This window comes from Ranitomeya variabilis, chromosome 1 (genome assembly GCF_051348905.1).
Source record: "Ranitomeya variabilis isolate aRanVar5 chromosome 1, aRanVar5.hap1, whole genome shotgun sequence".
Lineage (NCBI taxonomy): Eukaryota > Metazoa > Chordata > Amphibia > Anura > Dendrobatidae > Ranitomeya > Ranitomeya variabilis.
The window spans coordinates 259,544,925-259,561,030 of NC_135232.1; the positions used below are offsets into that span (position 1 = coordinate 259,544,925).

The following is a 16,106-nucleotide window of genomic DNA, read 5'->3' on the forward strand; positions in this document are numbered from 1 at the left end:
CCCCCTTCTGGCCCAGGAGGCCTTGGTTTTCTCTCCTCAAAACAATGTCTGTCACCGATCCCTGGGTGTTGCCAGTGGTTCCAGATCTCCTCTCTCAAGGTCCATTTCGTCATCCAAACTTGGAGACTCTTCACTTAACAGCGTGGAACTTGAGAGGGAGCTTCTGAAGGAGAGGGGGTTCTCCGATGCTTTAATAACTACCTTATTGAAAAGCAGGAAGGAGGTTACAACAAAAATCTATTCGAAAATTTGGAAAAAATTCCTTATGTTTTATCAGAAACCATTGGGAGATAATGCTCCGATTTCAGCCATTTTAGAATTCCTTCAGAAAGGCTGGGAATTGGGTCTAGCGGTCAACACTCTAAGGGTTCATGTGTCAGCCTTAGGAGCTCTGTACAACAGTGATATAGCTGGTAATAGATGGGTTGCTAGGTTTATTAAGGCATGTCAGCGTTCTAAACCAATCCATATTGTAAGAATCCCCCCTTGGGATCTAAATCTGGTGCTTGACGCATTGACCGAACCTCCCTTTGAGCCATTAGAATCTATTTCGATTAAAAATTTAACCTTAAAAACAGCTCTACTTTTAGCATTAACATCTGCCAGGAGGGTCAGTGATATACATGCGCTGTCAGTAGATCCTCCCTACTTAATAGTTCTCCAGGATAAGATTGTCTTAAAACCTGATCCTGCATACTTGCCAAAAGTGGCAACTAAATTTCATAGAAGTCAGGAGATTTATTTACCATCTTTCTATGAAGATCCAGGTTCAGAGGAGGAGGAGAAATATCATACCTTAGACGTAAAGAGGGCAATATTAGAATACCTGGATAGGACACAAAGCTGGAGACAGAGTAGGGCTCTGTTTATTTCTTTCCAGAGTCAGAAAAAGGGTTCTGGTGTCACGAAAAACTCTATCGCCAGATGGATTAGAGAAGCGATATGTCTTGCCTACTCTGCCAAGGGAGTAACACCACCAGAAGGCATCAGGGCGCACTCCACTTGGGCCATGGCATCATCCTGGGCGGAGAAGGCAGATGTCCCCATTGAAATGATATGTAAGGCGGCAACTTGGTCATCACCTTCCACCTTTTATAAACACTATCGCCTTGATCTATCTGCTAATTCCAGCTTACAGTTTGGCCGTTCAGTACTTAGTGCTGTAATCCCTCCCAGGTGATTAGTCTTTGAAAGTCTCTCGTTGTGGGTGCTGTCGTGGCGATAGGAAAACCGGTTTTTACGTACCGGTAATAGGATTTTACAGAGTCCACGACAGCACCCATGCATTCCCCCCCGTATTTAGTTACTTATTCCTGCACTCTGTTGGAAGGTGTGCTTTAGAGATCACTCTATAGAGGTGGTGGTATTTAGTAATGTTTAAGATAATATTATCATGTACTGATTCATTGGCGGTATCCCTTGTACTCTGGAACACAAACTGGAGGGCGAGGGGGGCCGCCCCTTTTTAACCTGTAGGTTCCTGTCCGGAAGGTGGGCGGATCCCCTCTCTCGTTGTGGGTGCTGTCGTGGACTCTGTAAAATCCTATTACCGGTACGTAAAAACCGGTATTTTATTTTTCCACTAGGGTTAGGGTTAGAACTAGGGTTAGGGCTAGGGCAAGGGTTAGGGTTAGAATTAGGCTATGTGCACATGGTGCGGATTTGGCTGCGGATCCGCGGCGGATTGGCTGCTGCGGATTCGTAGCAGTTTTCCCATCACGTTTACAGTACCTTGTAAACCTATGTAAAACCAAATCCGCTGTGCCTATGGTGCGAAAAATACAGCGCGGAAACGCTGCATTGTATTTTCCGCAGCATGTCAATTCTTTGTGCGGATTCTGCAGCGTTTTACACCTGTTCCTCAACAGGAATCCGCAGGTGAAATCCGCACAAAAAACACTGGAAATCCGATGTAAAACCGCAGGTAAAACACAGTGCCTTTTAGGGTAGAGCGACTTTTATTTTTATAGGATCGGGTCGGGTTTCACGAAACCCGACTTTCTCAAAAGTCGGGTCGAGTGAAATCGGCCGATCCTATAAAAAAGTTGGGGTCGGCCGAAACACGAAACCCAATGCAGTGCAATGGGATACTATGGTTCCCAGGGTCTGAAAGAGAGGAAACTCTCCTTCAGGCCCTGGGATCCATATTTAAGTGTAAAATAAAGAATCAAAATAAAAAATATTGATATACTCACCCTCGGACGTGCCCTGGTACTAACTGGCAGCCTTCCTTCCTAAGAATGAGCGCGTGAATGACCTGCGGTGACGTCACGGCTTGTGATTGGTCGCGTGAGCGGTCACATGGGCGGCCGCGACCAATCACAAGCCGTGACATCATCTAAGGCCCTTCACGCGCTCATTCTTAGGAAGGAAGGCTGCCGGAAAGAAGCCGAGGGTGAGTATATTCCTATTAGGTATATACTCATCCTCGGACGCGCCCTGCTTCTTTCCGGCAGCCTTCCTTCTTAAGAATGAGCGTGTGAAGGGCCTTAGATGACGTCACGGCTTGTCATTGGTCGCGTGAGCGGTCACATGGGCGGCCGCGACCAATCACAAGCCGTGACGTCATCTAAGGCCCTTCACGCGCTCATTCTTAGGAAGGAAGGCTGCCGGAAAGAAGCCGAGGGTGAGTATATTCCTATTAGGTATATACTCATCCTCGGACGCGCCCTGCTTCTTTCCGGCAGCCTTCCTTCTTAAGAATGAGCGTGTGAAGGGCCTTAGATGACGTCACGGCTTGTCATTGGTCGCGTGAGCGGTCACATGGGCGGCTGCGACCAATCACAAGTCATCTAAGGCCCTTCACGCGCTCATTCTTAAGAAGGAAGGCTGCCGGAAAGAAGCAGGGCGCGTCCGAGGGTGAGTATATACCTAATAGGAATATACTCACCCTCGGCTTCTTTCCGTCACCGCAGGTCATTCACGCGCTCATTCTTAGGAAGGAAGGCTGCCAGTTAGTACCAGGGCGCGTCCGAGGGTGAGTATATCAATATTTTTTATTTTGATTCTATATTTTACACTTAAATATGGATTCCGATACCGATTTCCGATATCGCAAACATATCGGAACTCGGTATCGGAATTCCGATACCAGATTCAGAAGATCGCCGACCTCATGGCCGACCCCACACAGGGGTCGGGTCGGGTTTCATGAAACCCGACTTTGCCAAAAGTCGGCGACTTCTGAAAATGGCCGACCCGTTTCGCTCAACCCTAGTGCCTTTTACCTGCGGATTTTTAAAAAGTGGTGCGGAAAAATCTCACACGAATGTGTTGGGGTTAGGGTTGTGGTTAGGGTTGTGGTTAGGGGTGTGTTGGGGTTAGGGTTGTGATTAGGGTAAGGGGTGTGTTGGGGTTAGTGTTGGAGTTAGAATTGAGGGGTTTCCACTGTTTAGGCACATCAGGGGTCTCCAAACGCAACATGGCGCCACCATTGATTCCAGCCAATCTTGCGTTCAAAAAGTCAAATGGTGCTCCCTCCCTTCCGAGCCCTGACGTGCGCCCAAACAGTGGTTTACCCCCACATATGGGGTACCAGCATACTCAGGACAAACTGGGCAACAACTATTGGGGTCCAATTTCTCCAGTTACCCTTGCGAAAATAAAACATTGCTTGCTAAAACATAATTTTTCAGGAAAGAAAAATTATTTTTTATTTTCACGGCTCTGCGTTGTAAACTTCTGTGAAGCACTTGGGGGTTCAAAGTGCTCACCACACATCTAGATAAGTTCCTTGGTGGGTCTAGTTTCCAAACTGGGGTCACTTGTGGGGGGTTTCTACTGTTTAGGCACATCAGGGTCTCTGCAAACGCAACGTGACGCCCGCAGACCATTCCATCAAAGTCTGCATTTCAAAAGTCACTACTTCCCTTCCGAGCCCTGACGTGTGCCCAAACAGTGGTTTATCCCCACATATGGGGTACCAGCATACTCCGGACAAACTGGCCAACAACTATTGGGGTCCAATTTCTCCTGCTACCCTTGTGAAAATAAAAAATTGCTTGCTAAAACATCATTTTTGAGGAAAGAAATGCTTCTGTGAAGCACTTGGGGGGTTTAAAGTGGTCACCGCACATCTAGATTAGTTCCATGGGAGGTCTAGTTTCCAAAATGGGGTCACATGTGTGGAAGCTCCAATGTTTAGGCCCACAGGGGCTCTCCAAACAAAACATGGTGTCCGCTAACGATTGGAGCAAATCGTTCATTCAAAAGTCAAATGGCGCTCCTTCCCTTCCAAGCCTTGCCGTGTGCACAAACAGTGGTTTGTGACCACATACGAGGTATCGGTGTACTCAGGAGAAATTGCCCAACACATTTTAAGATCCATATAATCCTGTTGCCCATGTGAAAACGAAAAAATTGAGGCCCAAAAAAAAATTTTGGGTGAAAAAAAAAAGTACTTTTTCATTTTTACGGATCAATTTGTGTAGCACCTGGGGGTTCAAAGTGCTCACTATGCATCTAGATAAGCTCCTTGAGGGGTCTAGTTTCCAAAATGGGGTCACTTGTGGGGGAGCTCCAATGTTTAGGCACACAGGGGCTCTCCAAACACGACATGGTGTCCGCTAAAGATTGGAGCCAATTTTTCATTGAAAAAGTCAAATGGCGCTCCTTCCCTTCCTAGCCCTGTCGTGCGCCCAAACAGTGGTTCCCCTCCACATATGGGGTATCTGCGTACTCAGGACAAACTGTACAATAACTTTTGGGGTCCAGTTTCTCTTTTTACCCTTGGAAAAATAAAAAAAATTGTTGCTAAAAGATCATTTTTGTGACTAAAAAGTTAAATGTTCATTTTTTCCTTCCATGTTGCTTCTGCTGCTGTGAAACACCTGAAGGGTTAATAAACTTCTTGAATGTGGTTTTGAGCACCTTGAGGGGTGCAGTTTTTAGAATGGTGTCACTTTTGGGTTTTTTTCAGCCATATAGAACCCTCAAACTGACTTCAAGTGTGAGGTGGTCCCTAAAAAAATGGTTTTGTAAATTTCGTTGTAAAAATGAGAAATCGCTGGTCAAATTTTAACCCTTATAACTTCCTAGCAAAAAAAAATTTTGTTTCCAAAATTGTGTTGATGTAAAGTAGACATGTGGGTAATGTTATTTATTAACTATTTTGTGTCGCATAACTCTCTCGTTTAACAGAATAAAAATTCAAAATTTGAAAATTGCAAAATTTTCGCCAAATTTTCATTTTTTTCACGCAAAAATTATCAACCTAAATTTACCACCAACATGAAGCCCAATATGTCACGAAAAAACAATCTCAGAACCGCTAGGATCCGTTGAAGCGTTCCTGAGTTATTACCTCATAAAGGTACACTGGTCAGAATTGCAAAAAACGGCCAGGTCATTAAGGACAAAATAGGCTGGGTCATGAAGGGGTTAAAGTGAACCTGTCGCCCCCCCCTGGCGTTAACTAAAAGAGCCAGGGGTAATGGAATTACGGCGACCGGAAAAAAAAAAATAAAAAGATAAATCAGATTTCTTATTTAATTGTGATCGCACATCAGAGGAGAGAGAGATGGGATCCCCCCCCCGGTACCTCCGGTGTCCCTGAAACCCCCCGTGAAGTCCCCCGGGCCGCCGGCAATAATAGGAAATTTTTCCTTTTGGTTCATTTTGATCACTGTGATAAATTTTTTGTGAAAAAAATAAAATGTTCATTTTTTTTCCTTCCACATTGCTTTTTTTCTCGTGAAGCACCTGAAGGGTTAATACATTTCTTGAATGTGGTTTTGCACACCTTGAGGGGTGCATTTTTTAGAATAGTGTCACTTTTGGGTATTTTCTGGTATATTGACGCCCCTAAACTCACTTCAAATGTGAGGTGGTCCCTAAAAAAAAAAAAAAAACAATTTTGTCGGAAAAACGAGAAATTGCTGGTCAACTTTTGACCTTTATAATGTCCTAACAAAAAAAAAATATGTTTCCAAAATTGTACTGATATAAAGTAGACATGTGGGAAATGTTATTTATTAACTATTTTGTGTGACACCACTCTGAGTTAAGTGTACAAAAATAGAAAATTGCAAAATTTTCAACATTTGCCAAATTTCCATTTTTTTTCCATAAATAAACGCAAGTTATATCGAAGAAATGTTACCAACCTAACATGAAGTACAATATGTCACGAAAAAACATTCCCAGAATCAGTGGGCTACGTTGAAGCGTTCCAGAGCTATAACCTCATATAATGACAGTGGTCAGAATTGTAAAAATTAGCTTGGTCATTAATTACCAAATTGGCTCTGTCACTAAGGCTACCTTCACATTTGCGTTGTTGTGTGTTGCGTCGGCGCCGCATCGGCGAAGCAACGCACAACGCATGCAAAACGCATTGTTTTGTGACGCATGCGTCCTTTTTTTGCATGATTTTGGACGCAAAAAAAATGCAACTTGCTGCGTCCTCTGCGCCCTGACGCGTGCGCCCAAAAAGACGCATGCGTCACAAAACGCAACACAACGCATGTCCATGCGCCCCCATGTTAAATTTAGGGGCGCATGACGCATGCGGCGACGCTGCAGCGCCCGACGCTGCGGCGCACAACGCAAATGTGAACGTAGCCTAAGGGATTAAACAAATATTTTATTTTCTGGTAAAATTAATTTGTTCCATTACTTTTGAGCCCCAGAAATGAGGAGGCTTTGTAGAAAAATGGTTGAAATTCCTAAACATTTCCCAGGATATTTTTGTTCAACTACTTTAATTAAACCTGTCAGCAGGATTGTGCTGAGTAACCTACAGACACTGTCAGGTTGGCGCCGTTTAACTGATTTAAATTATACAGCAGTTGATGAAAATCCGTCTTGTGGATATTGTGCAATTTTTATTTTCAGTTTTGAGTTCTTGATATGCTCGTGGTCCAGGGTGGCCGTCTTCATGTGGTGCTCTGATTAGCTATTCATCTGTGTGGCTTCTGACAGGTCACTGATCATTCAGTGACCTGCCCCTTAGTTTACACCAGTGTTTCCCAAACTCCAGTTCTCACAGCCCCCACGGGTCATGTTTTCAGGATTTCATTAGTGTTGCACAGATGGTGGAAGTATCATCAAGGCTTCAGGAATTCTCTCACTTGTGCTTCACTATGGAAATCCTGAAAACAGGGGCCGTGGGGTTCGTGAGGACTGAGTTTGGGAAACACTGGTTTACACAATGAATATTATGTACTAGCTATTGAACCCGTTCTACGCCCAGGTGGCGAGCATTTATATTGGTATATGGTCTCCATCCTGGTATGTGCTGCTCCCATCTTGCTCTCCCATCCTGTCATGTGCTGCTCCATCCTGCGCCCCCACCCTGTCATGTGCTGATCCATCCTGCATCCCCATCCTGTCATGTGCTGCTCCATCCTGCATCCCCATCCTGTCATGTGCTCCCATCCTGCGCCTCCATCCTATCATGTGCTGCTCCATCCTGCGCCCCCATCAGTGCGGGCGGCTGTGCTGAGTGCGGGCGGCTGTATGTGGCTGTGCTGTGCGTGGGCGGCTGCGCGTGGCTGTGCTGGGTGCGGGCGGCTGCGCGTGGCTGTGCTGGGTTCGGGCGGCTGCGCGTGGCTGTGCTGGGTTCGGGCGGCTGCGCGTGGCTGTGCTGGGTTCGGGCGGCTGGGCGTGGCTGTGCTGGGTTCGGGCGCTGTGCGTGGCTGTGCTGGGTGCGGGCGGCTGCGTGGCTGTGCTGGGGGCTGTGCGTGGCGGTGCTGAGTGCGGGCGGCTGTGCGTAGCTGTGGGCGGCTGTGCGTGGCGGTACTGAGTGCAGGCGGCTGTGCGTGGCTGCGGGCGGCTGTGCGTGGCTGTGCTAGGTGCGGTGGCTGTGCTGGGTGCGGCGGCTGTGCTGGGTGCGGTGGCTGTGCTGGGTGCGGTGGCTGTGCTGCTCCATCCTGCTCCCCCATCCTGTCATGTGCTGCTCCATCCTGCGCCCCCATCCTGTCATGTGCTGCTCCACCCTATCATGTGCTGCTCCATCCTGCGCCCCCCATCAGTGCGGGCGGCTGTGCTAAGTGCCGGCGGCTGTATGTGGCTGTGCTGTGCGTGGGCGGCTGTGCGTGGGGGTGCTGAGTGCGGGCAGCTGTGCGTGGCGGTGCTGAGTGCAGGCGGCTTTGCGTGGCTGTGCTGAGTGCGGGCGGCTGTGCGTGGCTGTGCTGGGTGCGGGCGGCTGTGCGTGGCTGTGCTCGGTGTGGGCGGCTGTGCTGGGTGCGGCGGCTGTGCTGGATGCGGTGGCTGTGCGTGGCTATGCTGGGTGCGGCGGCTGTATGTGGCTGTGCTGTGCGTGGGCGGCTGTGCGTGGCGGTGCTGAGTGCGGGCGGCTGTGTGTGGCGGTGCTGAGTGCACTCGGCTGTGCGTGGCTGTGGGCGGCTGTGCTGAGTGCAGGCGTCTGTGCGTGGCTGTGGGTGGGTGTGCGTGGCTGTGCTGGGTGCGGTGGCTGTGCTGGGTGCGGCGGCTGTGCGTGGCTGTGCTGGGTGCGGCGGCTGTGCTGGGTGCGGCGGCTGTGCGTGGCTGTGCTGGGTGCGGTGGCTCAGGCTGTGCTGGGTGTGGGCGGCTGTGCTGGGTGCGGTGGCTGTGCTGGGTGCGGTGGCTGTGCTTCTCCATCCTGCGCCCCCATCCTGTCATGTGCTGCTCCATCCTGCGCCCCCATCCTGTCATGTGCTGCTCCACCCTATCATGTGCTGCTCCATCCTGCGCCCCCCATCAGTGCGGGCGGCTGTGCTAAGTGCCGGCGGCTGTATGTGGCTGTGCTGTGCGTGGGCGGCTGTGCGTGGGGGTGCTGAGTGCGGGCAGCTGTGCGTGGCGGTGCTGAGTGCAGGCGGCTGTGCGTGGCTGTGCTGAGTGCGGGCGGCTGTGCGTGGCTGTGCTGGGTGCGGGCGGCTGTGCGTGGCTGTGCTCGGTGTGGGCGGCTGTGCTGGGTGCGGCGGCTGTGCTGGATGCGGTGGCTGTGCGTGGCTATGCTGGGTGCGGCGGCTGTATGTGGCTGTGCTGTGCGTGGGCGGCTGTGCGTGGCGGTGCTGAGTGCGGGCGGCTGTGCGTGGCGGTGCTGAGTGCACTCGGCTGTGCGTGGCTGTGGGCGGCTGTGCTGAGTGCAGGCGTCTGTGCGTGGCTGTGGGTGGGTGTGCGTGGCTGTGCTGGGTGCGGTGGCTGTGCTGGGTGCGGCGGCTGTGCGTGGCTGTGCTGGGTGCGGCGGCTGTGCTGGGTGCGGCGGCTGTGCGTGGCTGTGCTGGGTGCGGTGGCTCAGGCTGTGCTGGGTGTGGGCGGCTGTGCTGGGTGCGGTGGCTGTGCTGGGTGCGGTGGCTGTGCTGGGTGCGGTGGCTGTGCTTCTCCATCCTGCGCCCCCATCCTGTCATGTGCTGCTCCATCCTGCGCCCCCATCCTGTCATGTGCTGCTCCACCCTATCATGTGCTGCTCCATCCTGCGCCCCCATCAGTGCGGGCGGCTGTGCTGAGTGCGGGCGGCTGTATGTGGCTGTGCTGTGCGTGGGCGGCTGTGCGTGGCGGTGCTGAGTGCAGGCAGCTGTGCGTGGCTGTGGGCGGCTGTGCTGGGTGTGGGCGGCTGTGCGTGGCTGTGCTGAGTGCAGGCGGCTGTGCTGGGTGCGGGCGGCTGTGCGTGGCTGTGCTGGGTGTGGGCGGCTGTGCGTGGCTGTGCTGGGTGTGGGCGGCTGTGCGTGGCTGTGCTGGGTGTGGGCGGCTGTGCGTGGCTGTGCTGGGTGTGGGCGGCTGGGTGTGGGCGGCTGTGCGTGGCTGTGCTGGGTGTGGGCGGCTGTGCGTGGCGGTGCTGGGTGTGGCGGCTGTGCGTGGCGGTGGCTGTGCGTGGCCATGCTGGGTGCAGCGGCTGTATGTGGCTGTGCTGTGCGTGGGCGGCTGTGCGTGGCGGTGCTGAGTGCGGGCGGCTGTGCGTGGCGGTGCGGAGTGCGGGCGGCTGTGCGTGGCTGTGCTGGGTGCGGGCGGCTGTGCGTGGCTGTGCTGGGTGCGGGCGGCTGTGCGTGGCTGTGCTGGGTGCGGTGGCTGTGCTGGGTGTGGCGGCTGTGCGTGGCTGTGGGCGGCTGTGCTGAGTGCAGGCGTCTGTGCGTGGCTGTGGGTGGGTGTGCGTGGCTGTGCTGGGTGTGGTGGCTGTGCTGGGTGCGGCGGCTGTGCGTGGCTGTGCTGGGTGCGGCGGCTGTGCTGGGTGCGGCAGCTGTGCGTGGCTGTGCTGGGTGCGGTGGCTCAGGCTGTGCTGGGTGTGGGCGGCTGTGCTGGGTGCGGTGGCTGTGCTGGGTGCGGTGGCTGTGCTGGGTGCGGTGGCTGTGCTGGGTGCGGTGGCTGTGCTTCTCCATCCTGCGCCCCCATCCTGTCATGTGCTGCTCCATCCTGCGCCCCCATCCTGTCATGTGCTGCTCCACCCTATCATGTGCTGCTCCATCCTGCGCCCCCATCAGTGCGGGCGGCTGTGCTGAGTGCGGGCGGCTGTATGTGGCTGTGCTGTGCGTGGGCGGCTGTGCGTGGCGGTGCTGAGTGCAGGCAGCTGTGCGTGGCTGTGGGCGGCTGTGCTGGGTGTGGGCGGCTGTGCGTGGCTGTGCTGAGTGCAGGCGGCTGTGCTGGGTGCGGGCAGCTGTGCGTGGCTGTGCTGGGTGTGGGCGGCTGTGCGTGGCTGTGCTGGGTGTGGGCGGCTGTGCGTGGCTGTGCTGGGTGTGGGCGGCTGTGCGTGGCTGTGCTGGGTGTGGGCGGCTGTGCGTGGCGGTGCTGGGTGTGGCGGCTGTGCGTGGCGGTGGCTGTGTGTGGCCATGCTGGGTGCGGCGGCTGTATGTGGCTGTGCTGTGCGTGGGCGGCTGTGCGTGGCGGTGCTGAGTGCGGGCGGCTGTGCGTGGCGGTGCTGAGTGCGGGCGGCTGTGCGTGGCTGTGCTGGGTGCGGGCGGCTGTGCGTGGCTGTGCTGGGTGCGGGCGGCTGTGCTGGGTGCGGTGGCTGTGCTGGGTGTGGCGGCTGTGCTGGGTGCGGTGGCTGTGCTGGGTGCGGTGGCTGTGCTGGGTGCGGTGGCTGTGCTGGGTGCGGTGGCTGTGCTTCTCCATCCTGCGCCCCCATCCTGTCATGTGCTGCTCCATCCTGCGCCCCCATCCTGTCATGTGCTGCTCCACCCTATCATGTGCTGCTCCATCCTGCGCCCCCATCAGTGCGGGCGGCTGTGCTGAGTGCGGGCGGCTGTATGTGGCTGTGCTGTGCGTGGGCGGCTGTGCGTGGCGGTGCTGAGTGCAGGCAGCTGTGCGTGGCTGTGGGCGGCTGTGCTGGGTGTGGGCGGCTGTGCGTGGCTGTGCTGAGTGCAGGCGGCTGTGCTGGGTGCGGGCAGCTGTGCGTGGCTGTGCTGGGTGTGGGCGGCTGTGCGTGGCTGTGCTGGGTGTGGGCGGCTGTGCGTGGCTGTGCTGGGTGTGGGCGGCTGTGCGTGGCTGTGCTGGGTGTGGGCGGCTGTGCGTGGCGGTGCTGGGTGTGGCGGCTGTGCGTGGCGGTGGCTGTGTGTGGCCATGCTGGGTGCGGCGGCTGTATGTGGCTGTGCTGTGCGTGGGCGGCTGTGCGTGGCGGTGCTGAGTGCGGGCGGCTGTGCGTGGCGGTGCTGAGTGCGGGCGGCTGTGCGTGGCTGTGCTGGGTGCGGGCGGCTGTGCGTGGCTGTGCTGAGTGCAGGCGGCTGTGCTGGGTGCGGGCAGCTGTGCGTGGCTGTGCTGGGTGTGGGCGGCTGTGCGTGGCTGTGCTGGGTGTGGGCGGCTGTGCGTGGCTGTGCTGGGTGTGGGCGGCTGTGCGTGGCTGTGCTGGGTGTGGGCGGCTGTGCGTGGCGGTGCTGGGTGTGGCGGCTGTGCGTGGCGGTGGCTGTGTGTGGCCATGCTGGGTGCGGCGGCTGTATGTGGCTGTGCTGTGCGTGGGCGGCTGTGCGTGGCGGTGCTGAGTGCGGGCGGCTGTGCGTGGCGGTGCTGAGTGCGGGCGGCTGTGCGTGGCTGTGCTGGGTGCGGGCGGCTGTGCGTGGCTGTGCTGGGTGCGGGCGGCTGTGCTGGGTGCGGTGGCTGTGCTGGGTGTGGCGGCTGTGCGTGGCTGTGCTGGGTGCGGTGGCTCAGGCTGTGCTGGGTGCGGGCGGCTGTGCTGGGTGCGGTGGCTGTGCTGGGTGCGGCGGCTGTGCTGGGTGCGGCGGCTCAGGCTGTGCTGGGTGCGGTGGCTCAGGCTGTGCTGGGTGCGGTGGCTCAGGCTGTGCTGGGTGCGGTGGCTGTGCGCGGCGGTGCTGGGGGCCTGAGCAGGCGGGGACACCGGCGCGCTGTGGGGGTCAGGTGCCGGAGTCGCCGCTAGCTCAGGCCCCCGGCACTTGCTATAGTTACCTGGGCCTGATCCAGCGCTGTGCGCCGGTCTGTCTTCCGGGTCCTCTGGCTGTGACTGTTCAGTCAGAGGGCGGCGCGCATTAAGCGCGTCATCGCGCCCTCTGAACTGTGAACGTCACAGGCAGAGGATGTGGACTGGAGGTCGGAGGAGCAGCGCGCAACGGAAGAACGGGACAGGTAAATATATCATACTTACCCTCCTGGCGGTCCCTGCTTCTCCGTTGGAGATCGCGGTGTGCGTTCAGTGTTTACGCATACCGCGATCTCCTGGGAGCGTCGCTCTGTGGGGTCTAGACTGCGCCGGCGCGTGCGCTTGCGCAGTCTATAGAGGCTTCGGACAGAGTGACGCTCCCAGCGTTATATTATAGATACTGAGTGATCACGCATGATCACGTGATGTGCATTTAATTCTTTTATTTGATGTTATAAATAAATTCCTAAAAAAATGAGTTGGCTCAAAATGGCGCCGGCTGAAGCAGTGATTGAAAGATGCTACTGTGCAGGCACCGGCAGCGCCATCTTGCTAGAGAAAAAAAAATTGCCTCCTCCAAGATGGTGCTACTGCACAGAGGTTCGACCTGGCCTATGCCTTCCCTCCGATCCCGATTTTAGCAAGGACGTTACAGATGGATATGTATATATGAATAGGAAGCCAGTGACCAACGCCATTTATGGCAAGGTTTGGAAAAAATGTTTGTCCTGGTTTTCTCCGAATATTCCTGATCCCTTTAATCCTAACATTGCTCGGATTTTGGACTTTCTTCAAAAGAGGCTTGATCTAGGTCTTACACTTAGAACCCTGAAGGTACAGGTGTCAGCTCTTAGCTCCTTCTTTGACCAGAACTGAGCTAGTCATCGCTGTATAAAGCATTTCATGACCTCAGCAGCTAGATTCTGGCCTAGACTTTGTAGCCGATTCCCCCCTGGGATTTAAATCTGGTACTTAACAGTTTAACCAGAGACCCATTTGAACCTTTATCATCTACGAGTTTAAAAAAACCTTACCCTTATAACGGTCTTTCAGGTAGCAATTACTTCCGCTAGACGTGTAGGAGAGCTGCAAGAGCCCTAATTAACGGTTACAGCAGATAGCATTATCCTCTGCTTAGATCCCTCCTTTACGTCTAAGGTAATCTTGGACTTTCATAGAGGTCAGGATATTGTGCATTCTGCCAAATCCATCCAATACGAAAGAAGAAGCCTTTCACACCCTAGATGTTTGTAGGGTGGCTCTCTACTACCTCCAACAAACCGAAGGTTGGAGGATTGACCAAATGTATTCATTCAGCCCTCAGGACGAAATAAGGCCAAGAAGGCGGCTAAGAATACGATTGCCAATTGGATCAAACAAGCTTTCTGTCTCGCATACTCATCGCAGAATTTATCTCCTCCTGCATCACTGAAGGCTCACTCTACACGTTCAGCATCAGCATCGTGGCCAGAGAGGGGGGACGCATCTACTGAGCAGATATGCAGAGCCGCCACCTGGTCTTCTGTCCATACGTTTACCAGACACTACAGACTAGATTTTTAATAGGGATTTAACATTCGGCAGATGAGTGCTGCAGGTTGTGGTCCCTCCCTAAGAAATTAGATGTTGGTATTACTCCGATACTGCTTTCGTGGAAGGTGACTAGAGAAAATAGAATTAGTCTTACCGGTAATTTGGGTTTTAGGAACCTTCCACGACAGCACTAATTTCCCTCCCTATCTGATGTTCTTATTGTTTGATTCCTGCACTTTGGTGGTAACTATTCATGCTAGTGTATCCGGAAAAACACTGGTGGTTGTAGGAAGGGGAGGGGTATTTAACCTCTTTGTGTTTCCTGTCACATATTTGGGGGGAAAAAATCCTCCGATACTGCTGTCATGGAAGGTGACTAGAGAAATATAGATTAAACAACCACAAGACGGATTTCATCAACCAAGGTATCATTTTAATCAGTATAACGGCGCCGACCTGAAGGTGTCAGTAGGATACACAATCCTGCTGACAGGTTCCCTTTAATTACAGTGAGTACGGAAAGTATTCAGACCCCTTTAAATTTTTCACTCTGTTTCATTGCAGCCATTTGGTAAATTCAAACAAGTTAATTTTTTTAATTTACCAAATGACTGCAATGAAACAAAGAGTGAAACATTTAAAGGGGTCTGAATACTTTCCGTACCCACTGAACATCTCAGTTATCTCATTCTAAAATCAAACAAACATACTGTTCATGCAGTATGAGTTCAAATCATAAAGATTCGGTCACTGTCGAAATATCTCTGCACCCAACTACATGTAAGTACAGCTGTAAGACATACAAGTGCTTGTCACTAAATTATAATATCAAAAAAGTTAATTTATTTCAGTTCTTCAATACACAAAGCAAAACTCATATTATATTGAGTCATTACAAACAGAGTGATGTATTTCAAGTGTTTATTTCTGTTAATGTTGATGATTAAAACCCTACTCACCTCAAGTAATTTGGTGTCGGATGCATAGTACTCCTTGAAATGATCCATGAATACAAAGTCCACATGATCCACACCAGTCTTTGCTTTCAGGCTTGGAATGATTACCCCTGTGGCGCCCTGCAGGATTTCTACCTATGGAAACAAAAATTTTTATTTACTTTCCATGCAGCTTCATATCTAAAATATTGGGTTAGTCTGGGGTGGCATAACAATCATCTTAGACTTATGCATAGAAATTGCTCATTATTTAATATGCAATAACTACTCTTATGAGTAATAAATTACCTATTACATTGAAGAAAAACACAAAATATTCTATGCTGATTTTTTTGGGATTGCTTTTTGAAAACAGTGTTATCAGAGCTATTATAATTCAATGATATATGTGAGGTCACATTTACATGTTCAGTATTTGGTCAGTATATTACATCAGTATTTGTAAGCCAAAACCAGGAGTGGACCAATCTTAGAAAAAGTATAATAGAAACATGTCACCACTTCTATATTTTTGATCCACCTCTGATTTTGCATTACAAATACTGATGTGAATTACTGATCAAAATACTGTTGTGGAAACGTAGCTATAGGGCACAATCAAATGTCAGTATTGCACAGAGAATCGCATTGCAAAGCTTAAACTGGCCGGGCGGCTCTCATGACCAGAGTGTGACATCTTTATGGATTTCTAGGCAGCTGTCATTCTATGCTGCTAGCATGCTCGGGTCAGGAGAGCAGCCGGCCAATCCGTGCACTGCGATGCGATATTCGTCCATGTTATGCGGCCATCTGTGTCCTTAGCATTATTTGCAGAAATTACTCCTGAAAAAAGCCTAAGCGTTATATACTAGATATTAGACACACACAAATCTGTCAAAATTTGAATTTGGTAAATTAACTCAAAATCGTTCATGAAATTCCAAGTTTTTCAAATAAGCCGTGACTGCCATTTAAAAAAGACATTTAGAATGTTCTAAGTTGTCCGCAAAGCATAATAAGTAAATTGGACAAGAAGAGTTTAAAATAAATAAAAATTCATATCGCAGCCCCTCAATTGTCACTGCTGCTTAAGCTCCCCGCCGATCCTCCGCTGGCTCCCTATACTCCTCCGCTCTGGCCACTTCTTGGCCGTTGCTGGGTAGGCCCTGACATGCAAATGTACTAGCAAACAGTGAAAAGGACATTGGCCCTGGAATGGAGCTGGGACTTAGAAAGCTAACGAAGGACTAACGGGGAGTCCCAGCACTAAGGCAGGCAACTAAAATTTGTTATTGTTCTAAACCCCACCTTTGGCCAAAAGAATACATCAAAATGGTGGGTGGCTGGCTGCCATTTAG

At 52.3% G+C, this 16,106-nt stretch overlaps 1 protein-coding gene across 1 annotated transcript in view; it reads right to left on the minus strand.

Annotated features, from left to right (window-relative positions):
- The window catches only part of LOC143813472 (catechol O-methyltransferase-like), an 80,500-nt gene that overhangs the window by 21,127 nt on the left and 43,267 nt on the right, over nucleotides 1–16,106 (minus strand). The window contains exon 4 of the mRNA XM_077293387.1: nucleotides 14,773–14,904. Within this exon, the coding sequence (XP_077149502.1) occupies nucleotides 14,773–14,904 (132 nt within the window). The remainder of the gene's footprint in view (nucleotides 1–14,772; nucleotides 14,905–16,106) is intronic.